Below are 15,932 nucleotides of genomic sequence, written 5' to 3'. Positions count from 1 at the left end.
TTTAAATTGCTCAAGTACTGCCTTAATCAGATTATGGTTGAATTGTTAGCCTTGATGTAAACATACTCCCTTTTACAGTCCCACAAATGCATGCTGGGAGATGACCAGCACAGTCTGCTACTGTTGCACATTGACCAGCTGCACTAGAGCAAACACGTGTTGTTTTGTTTGAGGTCTGGCATAAGTATGAATATTTCATATTCACTCTTTATACTCAGGTTAGTAGAACCTGTGTAACAAAGGGAGCGTCAGCCTTGTATCTCAAAACATCTGATGTATTTGTTCTTGTTTATATAATGGCCACTGTGGCTCTGCACAGCGCCTCCAGACAAACGTGTTTACAGAAAAGCTCAACAAAATAATTCAGATCATCTCTCCCTCACGCACAAACAGTGTGCTGCTTGCTAAATGGATTCTCGGAAGGACTTGAAAGGCTCTTTGGTGCCCTCAGTATTCGTGTGGCACACTGCTCTGGCCCACATAGCTGCACTCGTAAATCTGGTATGGAAAGCTGACAGAAGGAAAACGAGTGGCTGAGATACCACATTTTCATCCAAAGCATGTAATAGAATTTACACCTCATAAAAATACAGGTAACTACATCACAAACTCCTTCAGGGAGGATTTCAGACACTGAAGTGGTTGTTGATATTCATCCTATAACGCTTTGGTTTTGTTTTTTCTGGGTGAATATGTATACAGATTCAGATATAGATGATCCGTCTTCCCCTTTATGGTTTGCTGTGTTTATTACTCGCAGGTGTTTGGGAGGAGTGCATGTATAAGCACTTCTGTTATGTGGGTTTGTTCAGCCAGTGTTTAGGGGGAAGTATGAGATGTAGGCGAATATGAGAGAAACACAGTAAAAGGAATGCAGTGTGTGTCTGTAGAGGTCAGTAAGAGTCAAGCATGAATCAACCAGCTGGAGTCTGGTGCCTGAATATCTGCAGTATGAATGTGCATATCTCCTTTTTACAGCAACAAATATAATTTTGTAAGATGACAAGGATAAGAATTTCATTTGGGAAAATATTATAAATTATCTTAAAACTCTGGGAAAGTATCTGTAGTACAATATTTTTTTTTTATTTTTCTGTTTCTGTACAAACAAGTTCAAGTCTTTCCAGATAGGAGCCCGGCCAATACTTTTCAATTACAATCTAGCCCCGGTCCCGACAAAACTATGTACTGAGAGGGACAAGTTACAACTGAAAAAATAAACTTGTCAATTCTCTCTGATGGACAAACTAATACTACATATATAAACTAATGGAGACACCTCAGACATTTCTGTACTGCATTTTCTTATCACTTATCAGCTGACATATGTGCTGATGCCAGTATACCTGCAATCATCTAATACTGGACAATGTACCAGTCTAGCTCTAATCCAAATCCTGTGTCATATACAGTGTTAATGTCACTCACCCATCAGGTCGCTGATGGTCTCTGAGCCCTGGCTGTGCTCCCTCCGCTCTGTCTCCAGTGCCGCCTGCAGACTGATGCATTCCTTCTCCAGGCTCAGCTTGCTGCGCTCCAGCAGACAACATTTGTCCTGCAGCTCACGCACGTTGGCCTCCAGCTGCTGCAGCTGCTTGCTGCTCTCCGTCTGGGTTTTACGGAGCCTCGTCGCCGCCTCCGACTCGGCCCGCAGCAACGTGTTGGCTTCTTCCAGCTAACAGAGACAACAACTGTGGTTTTACAAAACCCTTTACATGTGCACTTAGTCTTGATGGTTTTGTCTTTGACAGAGTGCAATAAACTGACTCGAACACATGACACTGTGCTGTAGACAAGCCAAGCACAAGACAACTTGCACTTTGACCATGAATGAAAGAATTATCACAGTGCACATACATTATATATACATTACATGCATGTATAACTCAAAAATAAGTTCATAAATAAAATAGCTAAATTAATAGCTTATGACTTTCATTTGTTTACTTTCCTCTGAGAATAATTTTCATACTTTTAAACTGAAGGCAGCTCTTTTTTGAAATAAAACTTCTCTAAGCCACTTATGACCTTCTACCCACACCCCAGAACCTGAAGTAGCGGTGGGGAGAGGACCCCGCTTGCTCCTTTTGTCAAGCACCTGCATCGCTAAGGCACTTTTTAACAGGAAGCACTATGAGCCTCACCCAAGGGCGTTACACTTGGCGGAATAACCGAGTTCTCCGACAGCTGGCATCAATCTTGAACAGAGGCGAACCACCACAAATGCTTTCCCACAAACATCGGCAGGAAATGTCCACTTCACACCATTTGTACCATCCAGCCAACCTCCAGAGCTCCATATAACATCAAAAGGATGCAAGCATTCTGCAGGCTGCTCGGGATTGGAAAATGGACGTGGACTTGGGAAAAAAAGCTTGTGTTTCCCCCAGACATTGTGGCTACAACACTCTGGCCAGATATGGTCCTGTGGTCCACAACAGTCAAGCTGGCATATGTGGTGGAATAGGTAGTACGATGGGAAGATGGTGTTCAAGAAGCTTATGAAAGGAAAAAGACAAAGTACTCTGAACTGGCAAATGAACCTGCCAGAATGGCTGGAATGATTTTCCCTGTAGAAGTGGGATGCAGGGGATTTGTTGCTACATCTACGACCAGTCTATTGAAGAAAATGGGGGTGAGGGCTCGCTTCCTTCAAGCAGCAATCATGTCCTTTTCAAATTTAGCAGAAAAAACAGTAATTGGCTTTGGATTAAAAGGAAAGACAACAACTGGGCTGCAAGATGAAGGCAGGAGGGTATGGAACTGAGGGGGGTGTACCTGGGATGCCAGGTATCACCGTTGAGCCCTCTGGAGATGTCGCAGGCTTATCAATGAAACGTCAAAGAAGGAAGGTGCCCACCTGATGACCCCAATGACGTACCTACCCTCCCTTTCACCACTCCAATCCCACTGCCAACATCAACAGTGCAGACTTACCACAGGGATTGAAACATCAAGTCCTGTTAGCTCTACTAATTCAGGGCCCAAAGACAAAATAAAACACTGTCTGACTGACCTGTTTCTGAAGGTGAATGTTCTTCTCATTGGAAATGTGTGAATTCTGGTTTCTTCTTTTCATGTCGTCCAGCTGGTCTCGAAGGCTGTTGACTGCACAACACAGTAGGACACAGAGCAATATATTATTAGTAATTGTTTTTCAATTAACTTATTACTTTAGAGTTTAAAAAGTTATTCTTTCAATGAAGTTTTTTACGTATGCTCTACAGCAGGCAAGACGTATAAATTGTTCATCCCAAATTTCCAGCAGTAGAAAATAGAAAAGATGCACACAAAGTTAAAATTCTCTTCTTATAGGAATTTTTTTACTTGTAAATAGTCAGGTATTAATCCTTAATTAATAATAATGTTTGCACACTGTTAAAAAAAAGTCCCTCTGTCCAGGTGATGGCAGTGTTATCCACTTTATCAGTCTGTAAACATCTATCAAAACTCTCCCAAGTCCCAATTAACAAGGAAACAAGAAAGTTCAAGTAAATTCATACAGGAAGCTATAAAGAAGTTTTATTATGCACCAGGGTGATTGTGTCATATTAATACATGACATCTTGTCTTAATATTCTTTGACCATGCTCAATTGATTATTGCCTTTCAAATTATTTTTTTCTTCTTCACATTAATAACCGTAAAGTCTTGGATTGTGAGTCTGTGTGTCACCTTCATTCTCCAGGCAGCGCTTCCTGTCGGCCTCGCTCTCAGCCTTGCGGTGGCTCTCCAGGCTCTTGTGCTGCAGCAGGGCCTTCTCCCTCTCCAGCTGCCTCATGCTTGACTCCAGATTCTTCCTGCTGCTCACCTAAAATCAATCAATTAATACTTTGTTCAACATGTCCTATAGGGCTGCTTTCACAGTGCTGTGATTTCATAAGTCGCTTTATGGGTAATGGTTCCAGAGAATCAAATTGGGTGTTAATACAAATCCAATCCCTATAGACATTTTACTGTGGTTGTTAGAATTTGGCAAACCAGGTGAACTTTGCTGGATACGACACATTGGCATTCATCCGACACGTGGTCAAGTGAATAGTGAGGAGTCATTATTGACTTAAATACAGATGGTGGGAAAAGCCATGAAAATGAATGAAAAGGATGGAACTTCAGTCCCGGAGGGGAATGTGGGTCGTTGCACCAGCAAATATTATAACGGAAGAAGCCAGAAATATTCAAGTGACCTCCGACATTAACCGCTGTCTGTGCTGTAAATGTCTCCACAGTAGATTCAGAGTGATTGACCCACCTCTTCCTCAAGTTCTTTGGAGATTTTGTCTAGGCGACCAGTGGCAGCTCTGCAGAGAGAAAAGAGGTCAACATTTATGAGAACTTTGACATTCAGGGTCACCATGCACAATTGTTAGTGGTGCAAAGAGACAAAACATAATGTTTCTACAGCTTCTGTACCTGTATTTGTGCTCTACATCATCTTTGACCTGTTTCTCATTATTCAGCTGCACCTCCAGGTGGTGAAGTTTCTTCTGCATCGCTGCCCACTGCAGAGGAGAAAAACTCAACCAATCACACATGTCCTGGTGACTTATGGTGGCTAATTGTAAACTCAAGTTTAGCAACCTCATGTCACCCATCTTTCCTGTGACTCAAGCATGTATGATGCAATAAGGCGATTTACATAACTGACAGTCTTGTCAGGAGCATACATTAATGAAGAACAACTAAAAAAAACATTGTGATCTGTAATTAACTTGAACATTCAAAGTTTCTTCTTTCAACTTGCATCAACAGATGACAACATGGGGGCAGCTGAAGAAGCTGTAAACAAAACACTGACATATGAACACCATATGAGTTGTGATGAACATGTTAGCAAACAATTGCTTATTTACACATCCATCCCAGATATGGAGCAACATTAGCATTCATTTGGATTCCCATCACTGAGCCATTCAAGTACAATAGTCACTATATTTAGATTTTGTTTTGTCTGTTTATCCTCACCAACTCCTGAGGGAAATATCTGGCTCTTTAATGGCTAAATGGTCCACTATGTTCAACAGCTATTTGCTAACTTTTTTTGATCCTGGTTAGGTAGTGTGCAGTGGGTTTAAAAGAGCTTTTTCATTGTAAACAGTTACTGGAAACACTGCTGATGAGAGCAGTGAGACTGAACCAAAACAACAAAGTCGTGGGCTGTAAAAACAGAACAACGATGGGAACTGCAGCCTCAGGTGATAATTCTCTGTAAGTTTGTCACCACAAGCATTATTAGTCATTTGATCGATTGTTTACATAAAAATATTGATAATAGCAGCTTTAAAGGTTTGACTAGAACATGGAGGATAAGCACTTTCAAACTTGCCTTAACTGTCTCAATGAAAAATGTAATTAACTCTGCAAAAACGGCAATGTGCAAGTGCTGATTAACAGTATTATATTTATCATGAGGGTTAATAGTTAGTTTAGAGTGAAATCCCAGACATCATCTTATAAAAGAGCTTTTTCTGGGCTATTCTTTCAAAGTTGTAGAGGATTGTGATGGGGGCAGACTTAATAAGACTACTTTAACAAGGGTTCTCCAGATTAGCTTTTAGCTCAGCCACTTACTCTGAAAGCTGCTTTTGTGTGGCTAAGAACACTGAAATTCTACCAAAGCACAACATAAATCATGGGATCAGAAAAATAAATCCTCTTCAGAGTCATTTCCATCATAATCTTGAGTGACTTATGAAGCTGAATTGATCAACTGGCCTGTTCTCTGTGGACATGACTTCCTGTGAAGCTAGGGACGGATGGTATCAGCAACCCGAGCTGCACCTGACAAATACACACCTCTATTTGGGTGTTAACGTGAAAGTACCCACCTCTCCTTTTGAATTCTCATGAGTGGCCGAGGTGTTGTTGGAGATGTTTAGTAACCTGAAGAAGGAAATGAACAGAATCAACACAAGTTTATTGTACGCATGTACTGTACGTGTTGAGGTCCCAGAAATGATAAGAAACAGCCAGAAAAACTGATGACGTACTGGTTTTCTTTGAAGTAGGTGAAGCCAACAAAGGGTAACTGGTTTCCAACAAAGGCCTTAGGAGTGGGGAAAGTTTCTACGTCGCCTTTGTCGTCTTCGATCTCATCAAAGTTACTGGTGTCTATGTCGCTGCTCAGCTCTGGAACCACAGGGGCAACCGCTGAGAAACAGGGAGAACGAGAGAGAAAGGAAAACAGCAAGTGTGAAAAAGGAAATGCTGAGTAAACAAATCCTCAGTCCAATGAATAATTTTATCATGTGCTCTAATGCGACCTCTGTTCCAAAGGAATTGTTGTTTAATATTTGATAACGTAAATTCATATTTTATAGTTTAGGCGAGGCTGCTTGTTGAACTTTAGTAATACTGACTGTCTCTCATGGTGTCAAAGGTCCACTGGTCATTCTTGAAGAAAGGGTGTCGCTTGATTTCCTCCACGCCGTTCCTGCCCAATCGCACCTCCCTCAAAACAAAGAGACTGAATGAGCTGTAGGGCAATGATTAAAGCTACCTTTGTCCTCTGTTTAGTGGCAACAAGAAAACATGATCTGTCGATACATAGTCTTTCAATTGAAAGTGAATAAATTAAAACCTGAGTAAAATATACAGACTTTGATTTTCTTTGACAAAAAGCATCACAAACCACATCATTAGTAAACATGCAGTACGTGTATGTCATGTAATGTCTCCATCTTTCAGGTCTTCATACCTGTCAGTCAGGAAGGCACAGATAATATTCCTGGCATCTTTGGAGATCTCCACATCATCAGGGAAGTTCAGAGAGTTTTTATGGTCCATGATCTTACTGTAAGTTCCCACCAGAGAGTCAGCGTAGAACGGTGTGTCACCTAACAGCAAACACAGGAAGTTAGCTATAATAACCTACACTGAAAAATATATTTACAATCTCTCCAGTCATCCTGTTAACTAATTGGGACTTTAAGCGAAGCTCACTGACCGACAAGCATTTCAAAGATGAAGACCCCTACGGACCACCAGTCACACTCTCTCCCATAACACCCATCTCCTCCCTGGGATTTCAGCACCTCTGGAGAGATGTAGTCCGGAGTACCGACCGCTGTATCACAGTGCACCATGCCGGTCTGTAACACAAATCCAGTAATCAATATCCTTCAGAGCAGGTCATTAAGCTCATCTTACAACAACTGATGGATAGATATTAATCTCAAACATACAACTGACTGCTAAGAGCTCTGAGATGTTTGCTTTTGAACTAAATGAGGGTATCTAATACCTATCAGTACCAACCAGAGAAGCAAGTCTTCAACTGTTACAAAAAATGAAGATACATTCATGCTTTTCTGTTTGTTTTTTTGTTGAAAAAGGCACAAGCTTGATGCTGATTGGTCACACTTACAATGAGAATTTAGGATCTCTGCAGCAGAAAACCTACAATGTGCTTTGACAACTGAGAATTTTTGGAACCCACCACTGATGACACTGTATATAAGCTTCTGAAAACAGCTCAACAGCACTACTTCATTTGCATTTTTTGCTTGTTATATGAAGAAAAAACAGATTTCATGCTGTGCCACTTGTTTCCATAATAATGTTAATTTTGTTGGCATTAACACATTTAGGTTCCTACATTGTAGGTTAGCTGGTGGAAGTAGAAATAAGATATTTTTCAGAAGCACGGCATGCTGCTGCACTGAGGCTTCAGTGTAACTCACAGAGTCCATCTTCATGCACGTGCCGAAGTCGGCCAGCTTCAGGTGTCCGTGTCTGTCCAGCAGCATGTTGTCCGGCTTGACGTCACGGTGGATGAAGCCCATGGAGTGAATGGCATCCAGGGCCATCACCACCTCTGCTGTGTAGAATTTGGCCCATTTCTCCGGCACGTCATAGGTGCTGGTGAGGTTGACCAGGTCACCTCCTGGCATGTACTCCATCACCATGTAGAGGTAGTGCTCATCTTGGAAGGCACAGCACAACTGAACAGGCAAACAGGTAAACACAAGCTCTCATTATGACTACAATACTTAAAATAATTAACACATATCTTATTAATAAACCAGTAGTGATCTAAAACCAAAATCTGAAAGTAAGCACTAGAAATATTAGTAACAGCTGATCAGTGACTTAAATGTCATACCTGCACAACCCAGGGACTGTTGGCGAAGGCCATGATGTCCCTTTCTTCCCAGAAGAAGGCTGAATCTGAGCGCTTGATCATCTCAAACTTGCTCAGCAGCTTCATGGCGTAGACCTTCTGAGAGATTTTATGTCTGACCTGAATGATGGTGGTAAACAGTGATTAAGAGTTAGTAGTATGTCTGACTTCCATAGACAAACTTAGCATTAAATTAAAGGATACACGACTGCACATTGCATAAAAAGGGACAAAGGTACTTCAGGATCCCCTTGAAAATGAGATGCTACATCTCAAGGGGCTATCCTTTTAATAAATTCAAACCACTTACTGCCTTAAGATATTATACAGTTAGTTATTCAACATTGTACAATATATTCATATTTGGAGCACAACATTCATAGTTCCATGTAAACTTTGGGAATATTCACATATATTCTTAGAGGCAATCAACTGTAAAATGCTATAATATAACTACATTGTTTTCACATGTGGTCTTCCAGAAAAACACCTGTTAGGTTCAGCTGTAAAAAAACGAAAAAAAAAAACAACAACAACAACTTTTCTGATTATGAATACTCACCAGTTGGACCTCACCGAACGCCCCTCGACCAATTACTTTAACTCTGTCAAAGTCATCAGACTTCATCTGTAGGTCTCGAACTTGTCCTATGACCGCCTCATCTGAGTATAAAGAGAACAAAGTATCAATTAGTAATGTTGTGAGTGTACAGCAATAATAAAGTTCATCTTTAAAAGAGAGTAAGTACCCTCTCGCTCCTTCTCTTATTCTCATTGGCACACAAAAACTACTTACATCTGTTTAAGAAGGTTTCGATGTTTTTGTTCTTGCGTAGTGCGGGGTAGTCCAAGTCCAAGACAAGGGCGTTTATGGAGTCCTACAGAGAAAAAAAATGACAATCTGTCAACAAGTCTGACCAACACAAAACATGGAATATTCTTCCCGGCTATCGATTCATTCATTTCATTTTCTGATTCTCACTAAAAATTATGAATGACAGTGGCAAATATCATGAGTGAAGGGCAGATGAAGTCAAAACGTCAGATCACAGCACAGCTGTTACAATCAAAGTGAAACTGAATATTCTGTATTTATGTATTTCGAGCACCACTTGGTTATAAGTAGGTCATCGTACTGAGGTCACACTGATATTACAATGTTAAAGATGTCAACATCAACAAATGAATGAATATTGAACAGGCACAGATGTAATATTTAACTGCCTGTTCATAACACATAAAGGGCATTTGTGAACTTGTCTCTCCGAAACATTTTAAAGACTTATTGGAGCTGAACAGCTGATGAAGTTCATCTTATCACTCTTTCCATAGTAAAGTAGTGCACCACTTTCTTTACACAGAGGACTATGTGTTGATCACAGTTATGTCACACCGAAACTCACTGTGGTTTGATTAAAACACGACACGACCAACGAGGACGTTTGTTCTCTATTCATCAGAATTCCATTTGCACACAGGAAGAAGAGGATGATCACATCCAATGCATCAATATTCAGAGTTAACTTTAAATTATTTTTATTTTCTCAGTTATATTTGATTATAATCATGTAGTCTCATGATGGACATCATATATTCATGATTTTCAAAGTGTGAACATCTGATACCGCCCAAGTAAACGGGAAATGTGTCATCACTGACAAACTTTACTTCCACTCTTGATGACAAATGACGTCTACACAGCCGCATTGAAAAAAAAACTAAACAAAAAACGAATTGTTCCAGACTTAAACATTAGGTGAAACCAACCAGCAACAGCAGCAGCGACCAGCTGCTCATACAGCGGTGGGCATATACTGAAATTGAACGTGTGAGAGTCGAACACCGCTGACTGCATTTCTAGGGAGAGCTCCATTTTCTGTATACCCTCTTATCACCACGCAGAACAAAAACCGTTCCACATCAGCGCTCACAGCGAGTTTGAAACTAACAGCTTTGCCCTCATTCAACGACGATCGACTTGACTGACTGCATACACAAACAGCGACTGCATGCAAAAAAACAAAACAAAAACGGTTTGAACAGAAAGCTTTGTTCCTCGAGAGAAGGAGAGAGAGAGAGGGAGGGAGGGAGGGAGAGAGGAAGAGGATGACTAATTTTTCCATCAGCATCTGCCTACTTGATTCTGTCAATGATATTCATCTGCTGACAAGTGATAAATACACTGTTGTCTGTGACCTTTTGGAAGCAGTTAGTCTGAAAGACATGATGTCACACAGTATGTAGTCACTGATTCAGACCTGCATTTATTAAACACACATACACACGTGGTCATATGGTACTTTTTACTTATTTGTGTCTGATCTTGGAAACTGCTTTTTAAAGGGGGATCCGTGTTAGCATCAGCTGTCTTGCAATTTCCTATAAGCTGCCACAAAGGCTATTAGTCAACACATCTGTTTTTCAAGGAATCAAACTAATAGCAAAAGAATGCTCCATATGCCTGGGATTGAAGATGTGTAATTATCATGTACATGTGTAAAGACAGCCTCTCATAAAAGGGGTTTTTTAGTTGGTAAGCGGTTAGGTCGCACAGTCCGTCCACTTTGAGGAGGATGATGTACTTGAAGAAAACTTTCTGCAACCTTCAGCTCCCTCCCTAAACTCTGCTCCTGTATGTACAAACACACCAGATACTAAATGCATCCTCAAGGTTAACTGTTGCCTGACGCCGGTCCATGCATCAAGATCTAAATCAATTTAGGAGTTTGAGTGTTGCTATAGGTGGTCTTCCGGTCCAGTTTGAGAACTGTGTTTGTGTGCGTGTGTGTGTCTGTGTGTGTGTGTGTCGCAACAGTCTGAACAGGAAAAGAGGTTGAGAACTGAACTGCAGCAGCATATTAGTTCAACTGAGCTCAAGTTTACGATTCGTAGCGTTCAGTCATTCCATAATGGACATAGTTTGACCCGGGGCGATGTAGGGAAACCATTAAATAAGCAAAAGACAGACTGATGCAAACCCCTAATCGTTACAGTGTGTAACAATGAGGAAGTCATCTATCAACATTTGTCAGCTATGCATTCCTGAACGGTCAATGAGGAGCTGGACCGAGCCAAACGTTACAACAAAGAACACAAGAACCCCACTTTGACCCAGTGGGCTAAACTGGTTTCCTTCAAACTTGTCTTCCAATCCTTTTTTTTTTTTTTTTTCCCTTTCTCTTCTCGCTCTACCATCATTACTGTACTGGACAGGATGGCACGATTCTTTTTATGTCTCCCTCACTTCCTCTCTACTAATTTCTCCTCCACTTTTCTGTCGTCTGTTTTGCCCTTTTTTCTGCGGCTCTTATCTACCTCTCCTCCTGCTCTCTCCATCGCTCTCCGCTCGGCTGCAGTCAGTCTGCAGCGATCTGCACACTCCGTTTCATCATCTCAACTTCACTTCCCCATTAAAGGACTGACCTCACACAAAACTACTATTTAAGGGAAAAAAAAGTACACATGGCGGGGGGATGGAGAGGGGTTTGCTGGGCGCGTGTGCACGTACAAATGCACGCACACACGCACGAGGATCTCCCCACAAGCATAGCAATACAGGAAATGATCCACCCCACCCCACGGCTGGCAGATAATTTCACTGTGTCATGAAGCCAGTCCCTGTGTGCAAGTCATTTCCTCAGAGGCAGCATTCTCTGCTACTGCTGCTCTGCATTCTGTGTCTACAGCCAAGACGGGAAAAAATGCACGGCAGCTATAGGTATAACCACGTTTATAAGGCACGCAGTACATGTAAGTCGTCTGCACTTCGACACACGACGATTTAGTTGCAAAAACGTCTTCAAACCAACAGGAAGTACGTGGCCACCTTTGAACTGAACGCCCAATCATTTCTGGGCAGTTATCCACTGCACACTGCAGGTCCTTGATGTCTGCAAGTTTCACTGAGGTCAAGCTTTAAAGGTCAGGTTGCTGTAGTAACTGCAAGACTGTAAAACTGTAGTTGTGTTAAGCTACAGGAGACACAAGACAAACCACTGCATTAACCACAGCTGATATTCTGTTTCCTTTTTCAAGTTTTTTTAAAAATTTTTTTCCATTATGATGATGTTATACATGCTTCCCATAATCTTAATAACAAATCATTTACAAGAAAATCATTTTGTCCTTCTTTAAGAAGTCAATTTTGACTCAGTCATATGTTCTCACGCTTTACATTTTTACAGGCTGTTGTACAATATCTATGACTCTAAACAATGACAGGCATGTACTCATGTGATGTACTCATTGCTTCCTCATACCTGTTAGGCAATATTGTTTTAAAGTTCATTTCATCACAGTTTGTTTCCAGCAGCACATTTATCACACTGTGGTCACTGTGCATCAAACAGCAAAGCTCTAATATCATTTTCATGTGCAACAGGTCTAAAATAAATCATGCCTTTAGTTGACAATGTTGTTAAAAATGTAAACATAAACATGTAATATTCATGTATGTCTATTCTTTTAGGAGAAATGTATGCCTGCAGATTTATTATGTAATTGATTTATTGCTGATATATCTGCAGTAAGATAATATTGTCCTTAAGCTGCAGGATGAAATCTGTTTGATGCGGCTGAGAATCAAGTCCAGTCATTTTGGCAAATGAAGTCATTGAAAATTAAAATAGTCTGAAGTGTTTGCATGACGTGTCTGAATTCTCAGAAGTAAATAAGCAAACCATGAAACCGCAACATGTGTCAGGCTTCTTGAAGTGAGAAACAGACTATGTCAGGTCTGTGGTTACAGGCTAAAAGTCTGATTGCTTTCAGTCAGAACAGCCAGACACAGCTGGGACAGGTGCATCTCATGTATCTCTGATGCATCTGCTTTTCAATCCAACGCCGTGGATGCAAGACCTGAGCAATACAGTTTGGAAGCGAGTAGAGATCAAGTGTCACTAAATAGTTCAGTAGTGTTAATTGTTTTGTTAAGGAAAAGGTCACTGTGAGGTTTGAGGTGTTACGATCCCAAAAACAACAACAAAGCAGCGTGGCAGGTAGACGATGTTGGCGCTCTGTCCCAAAGTGTTTTAATTATACAGGACCTGAGGGAGAGAGGATCCAGTTTCACAGATTTCCAACTTTGGACATGAAAAAGTTGACAATATCGGTTTCCTTGACAGTTGCCATGAGAAATACAAAGTAAACACTCTGTTGCAACGTTTGGACTCACTACAGGCATGTAGCAAACATTCCCGATCTACAAACTGGAGTGCACGGTGACATATTATTACTTCCTCTGTCATTTCTAAATCTCTCCATTAAACAAGATGAATCAAGTGTGGATGAAGTATAAATAAATAAATACATGTTGCCCCGGTGATGACGAGAGGCGCCGGTGGCTCTGTACATCTCTGCAGCGGAGAGGGGAAATGATGTTGGTGGAACTTTGAGACACAATTGTTTTGCTTTTCTTTTGCAAATCAAACTGCACTTCAAAACTATTTGGCTCATTTGGAGAGAGCCACACAAAGGGGAGGGCAGCCAAAGTAGCATGTAGAGAGGTGTCAGCTGGGTCTGCTCTATGATGAATGTGTTTCTTAAAACTGTAGAGGAGGCTGTATTTTGGGGTTTGAAAATGTGTGTCATTCCCATTTAAAAATGCTTTATTTAAACACATTTGCAGACGTCTTAAGACATCACCATTCACAGAGATCCTGCCTGTCATACATAATAAGCTGTTTAGTGTACTGGACTTACACAAGAGAAATGGCTGCACCAGGGTTGCTGCACACTTTTTGAAGTCAAATTTAATGATTTTTAGGACCTTTTTTAAGACCTCGACAGAGAAAATATAATACCCTTACCACAGCAAAATGAATGCACATACGGGCTGAGCTTCAAGTTTGAAATCAACTTGACAATATTAATAGGGATATTTTTGTATCTCTATATAACAATCATATGTAAAATCACATAAAGTAGTCAAATAAATGGCAAATGTGACGAACTGTGTCCCACTGTTATGCTTTACATTAGATAAAACTTGTTGTCAAAATTTGCTAGTTTTGACAACATTGTGTAAAACAATACCTTTGTGAGAGCAGGTGGCGGCCTGTGGAGAACCAATCAAACATTACCAGAAAAGCAAAGACCAAACTATATTTAAATAGGTTCATCCTGTGCAGAGATATTTCTCATACAATTATACTTTCCTCAGAATTTAAGACTAACTTAATGACTAAAAATAAGACTTTTTAAGACATTTTATGACCTGAAATCCCGAAAATCTAATTTAAGAGTTTTTAAGGAAGAGTGGAAACCCTGTGCACGCAACTCTTCCAGTTTGCTTCCATTAGTGTTACTGTAAAAAAAATGCCAACATGACCCTGGAGGATATTTCTCAGCTACTCAGTCAGAGCGACTATTTATAAATATTAAACAACTGACAAGTGTCTAGGGAAGTGTAAACCTGCATCAACAATTTAAACTTTAATACATCTGACATATCTGGACCTGTTCCAAACCACAGATACTCCCTTCCTTGTCCACAGTAATGCTGCCTTCATTTACATCAAAGGAAAAGTTGTTTTTTGTCACAGCTGATCTAAATAATTACAAACCACAGTGTCAGTTCCTATAGCACAACCTGATATACAAGACTCTTCCCTAAACATCTACACTAACAGTCTTACAGTAATGTCTTCCTGAGCTGATAACAGTATCTGCCCGGTTCAGTTTATCAGTATGAGTTGTTATGTATCTATTAGATAGCACTTCAGCATTTTATCTCTGCTATACTGTAATCTAGCCAATGGGTTATGGATGGTTGCTTAGCAACTCCTGCAAAATACAAAGAGTTGAATCCAGTTGAAGCTACAGAGAAGCAGCAGGCAACAGTTTTATAAGCGCTCGGTTTCAGCACATTCTATTCTTTTCCATTTTATTTACCCGACCTGCTGTTGACATTACTGAGCTGTCGTTCTTCCTTTGCCTGCTTCCACTCTTCATCACCCAATAAAAAGCCACGTGGATCCACCACTCAGGAATGTGATGATATTAACCTGAAAGGGGCTAAACACAAAAGGAATAACCCAACTATTCAAAGCCTTTCACATCACAAAATCTCTCCCATTTGCAATCTTTTATCGTCCCCCCCAAAAAAAACCCTCTTCCTCCCCACCTACCCATCCCATCACTAGGCATGTGGAACAGAAAACAAGCTGCACTGCTCTGGGCTTTAAAAGGATTGAGCAGAAAGTTAATGTTTTGATTGAATTCCAGCCGTTTTAAAAATAGTTGTCGGGATAAACGGTGGGCTGGGCAGAGCGAGGGGACCGTGCCAGGCAGGGCCCGTAAACTCTCCAAGTAAGACACAACGGCAGGAATCCTGCAGAGGCTCACAAATAGCACAGCTAATGTCCCCGCGGGGAATAACAAGAGTATGTCTTACTCTTGCGTTTGACAGATTTCTGTCCCATGCTCCTGTGCCCTATGCATTTTTGGCACCAGGGCTTTATTATAAAATATACTGAGGAATGTGCCAGGAAAAACAGCAAAGGGAGGACTTCATGCACATAAAGTCCTACTGTACGTTAACCTTAAACTCAACTTGCTAAATGACCATAATAATGTTCCACTTAAAAGAAACAGAAAACATAATTACAACTGCAATTGTTGACACCGCTCGACCAAGTGAGCTCAACCTAATTACAGTGCAGAAGGGCAACTAACAATTATTTTCATTATCAATAAACCAACCTGAGGGTTGTCAAGCGGTCTCAGGATGATTAAAAGGGAGAAGAGAGAAAAACTAATATTTCACAAACAAAATTACATTGAGTTTTTTCTGAGTTTTCTCAAATTTTAG

At 40.7% G+C, this 15,932-nt stretch overlaps 1 protein-coding gene across 6 annotated transcripts in view; it reads right to left on the bottom strand.

Moving 5' to 3' along the window:
• The window catches only part of rock2a (rho-associated, coiled-coil containing protein kinase 2a), a 35,173-nt gene that overhangs the window by 9,473 nt on the left and 9,768 nt on the right, over positions 1-15,932 (bottom strand). For all 6 annotated transcript variants that reach the window (XR_006091614.1, XR_006091615.1, XM_042388055.1 and 3 more), the window contains exons 2-15: positions 8,919-9,000; positions 8,685-8,785; positions 8,105-8,242; positions 7,683-7,943; positions 6,947-7,091; positions 6,698-6,836; positions 6,360-6,451; positions 5,991-6,150; positions 5,829-5,883; positions 4,414-4,502; positions 4,253-4,301; positions 3,676-3,811; positions 3,017-3,108; positions 1,429-1,675 (exon numbers count right to left, since the gene is read on the bottom strand). Coding sequence is in view for 4 of the 6 variants with exons in the window: in XM_042388055.1 (XP_042243989.1) it covers positions 1,429-1,675; positions 3,017-3,108; positions 3,676-3,811; positions 4,253-4,301; positions 4,414-4,502; positions 5,829-5,883; positions 5,991-6,150; positions 6,360-6,451; positions 6,698-6,836; positions 6,947-7,091; positions 7,683-7,943; positions 8,105-8,242; positions 8,685-8,785; positions 8,919-9,000 (1,786 nt within the window). In the remaining 2 variants the exon portion in view is untranslated. The remainder of the gene's footprint in view (positions 1-1,428; positions 1,676-3,016; positions 3,109-3,675; positions 3,812-4,252; positions 4,302-4,413; positions 4,503-5,828; positions 5,884-5,990; positions 6,151-6,359; positions 6,452-6,697; positions 6,837-6,946; positions 7,092-7,682; positions 7,944-8,104; positions 8,243-8,684; positions 8,786-8,918; positions 9,001-15,932) is intronic.

This window comes from Thunnus maccoyii, chromosome 16 (assembly GCF_910596095.1).
Source record: "Thunnus maccoyii chromosome 16, fThuMac1.1, whole genome shotgun sequence".
In the NCBI taxonomy this organism is placed as follows: Eukaryota; Metazoa; Chordata; class Actinopteri; order Scombriformes; family Scombridae; genus Thunnus; species Thunnus maccoyii.
This window is presented reverse-complemented; position numbering and strand designations above follow the sequence as displayed.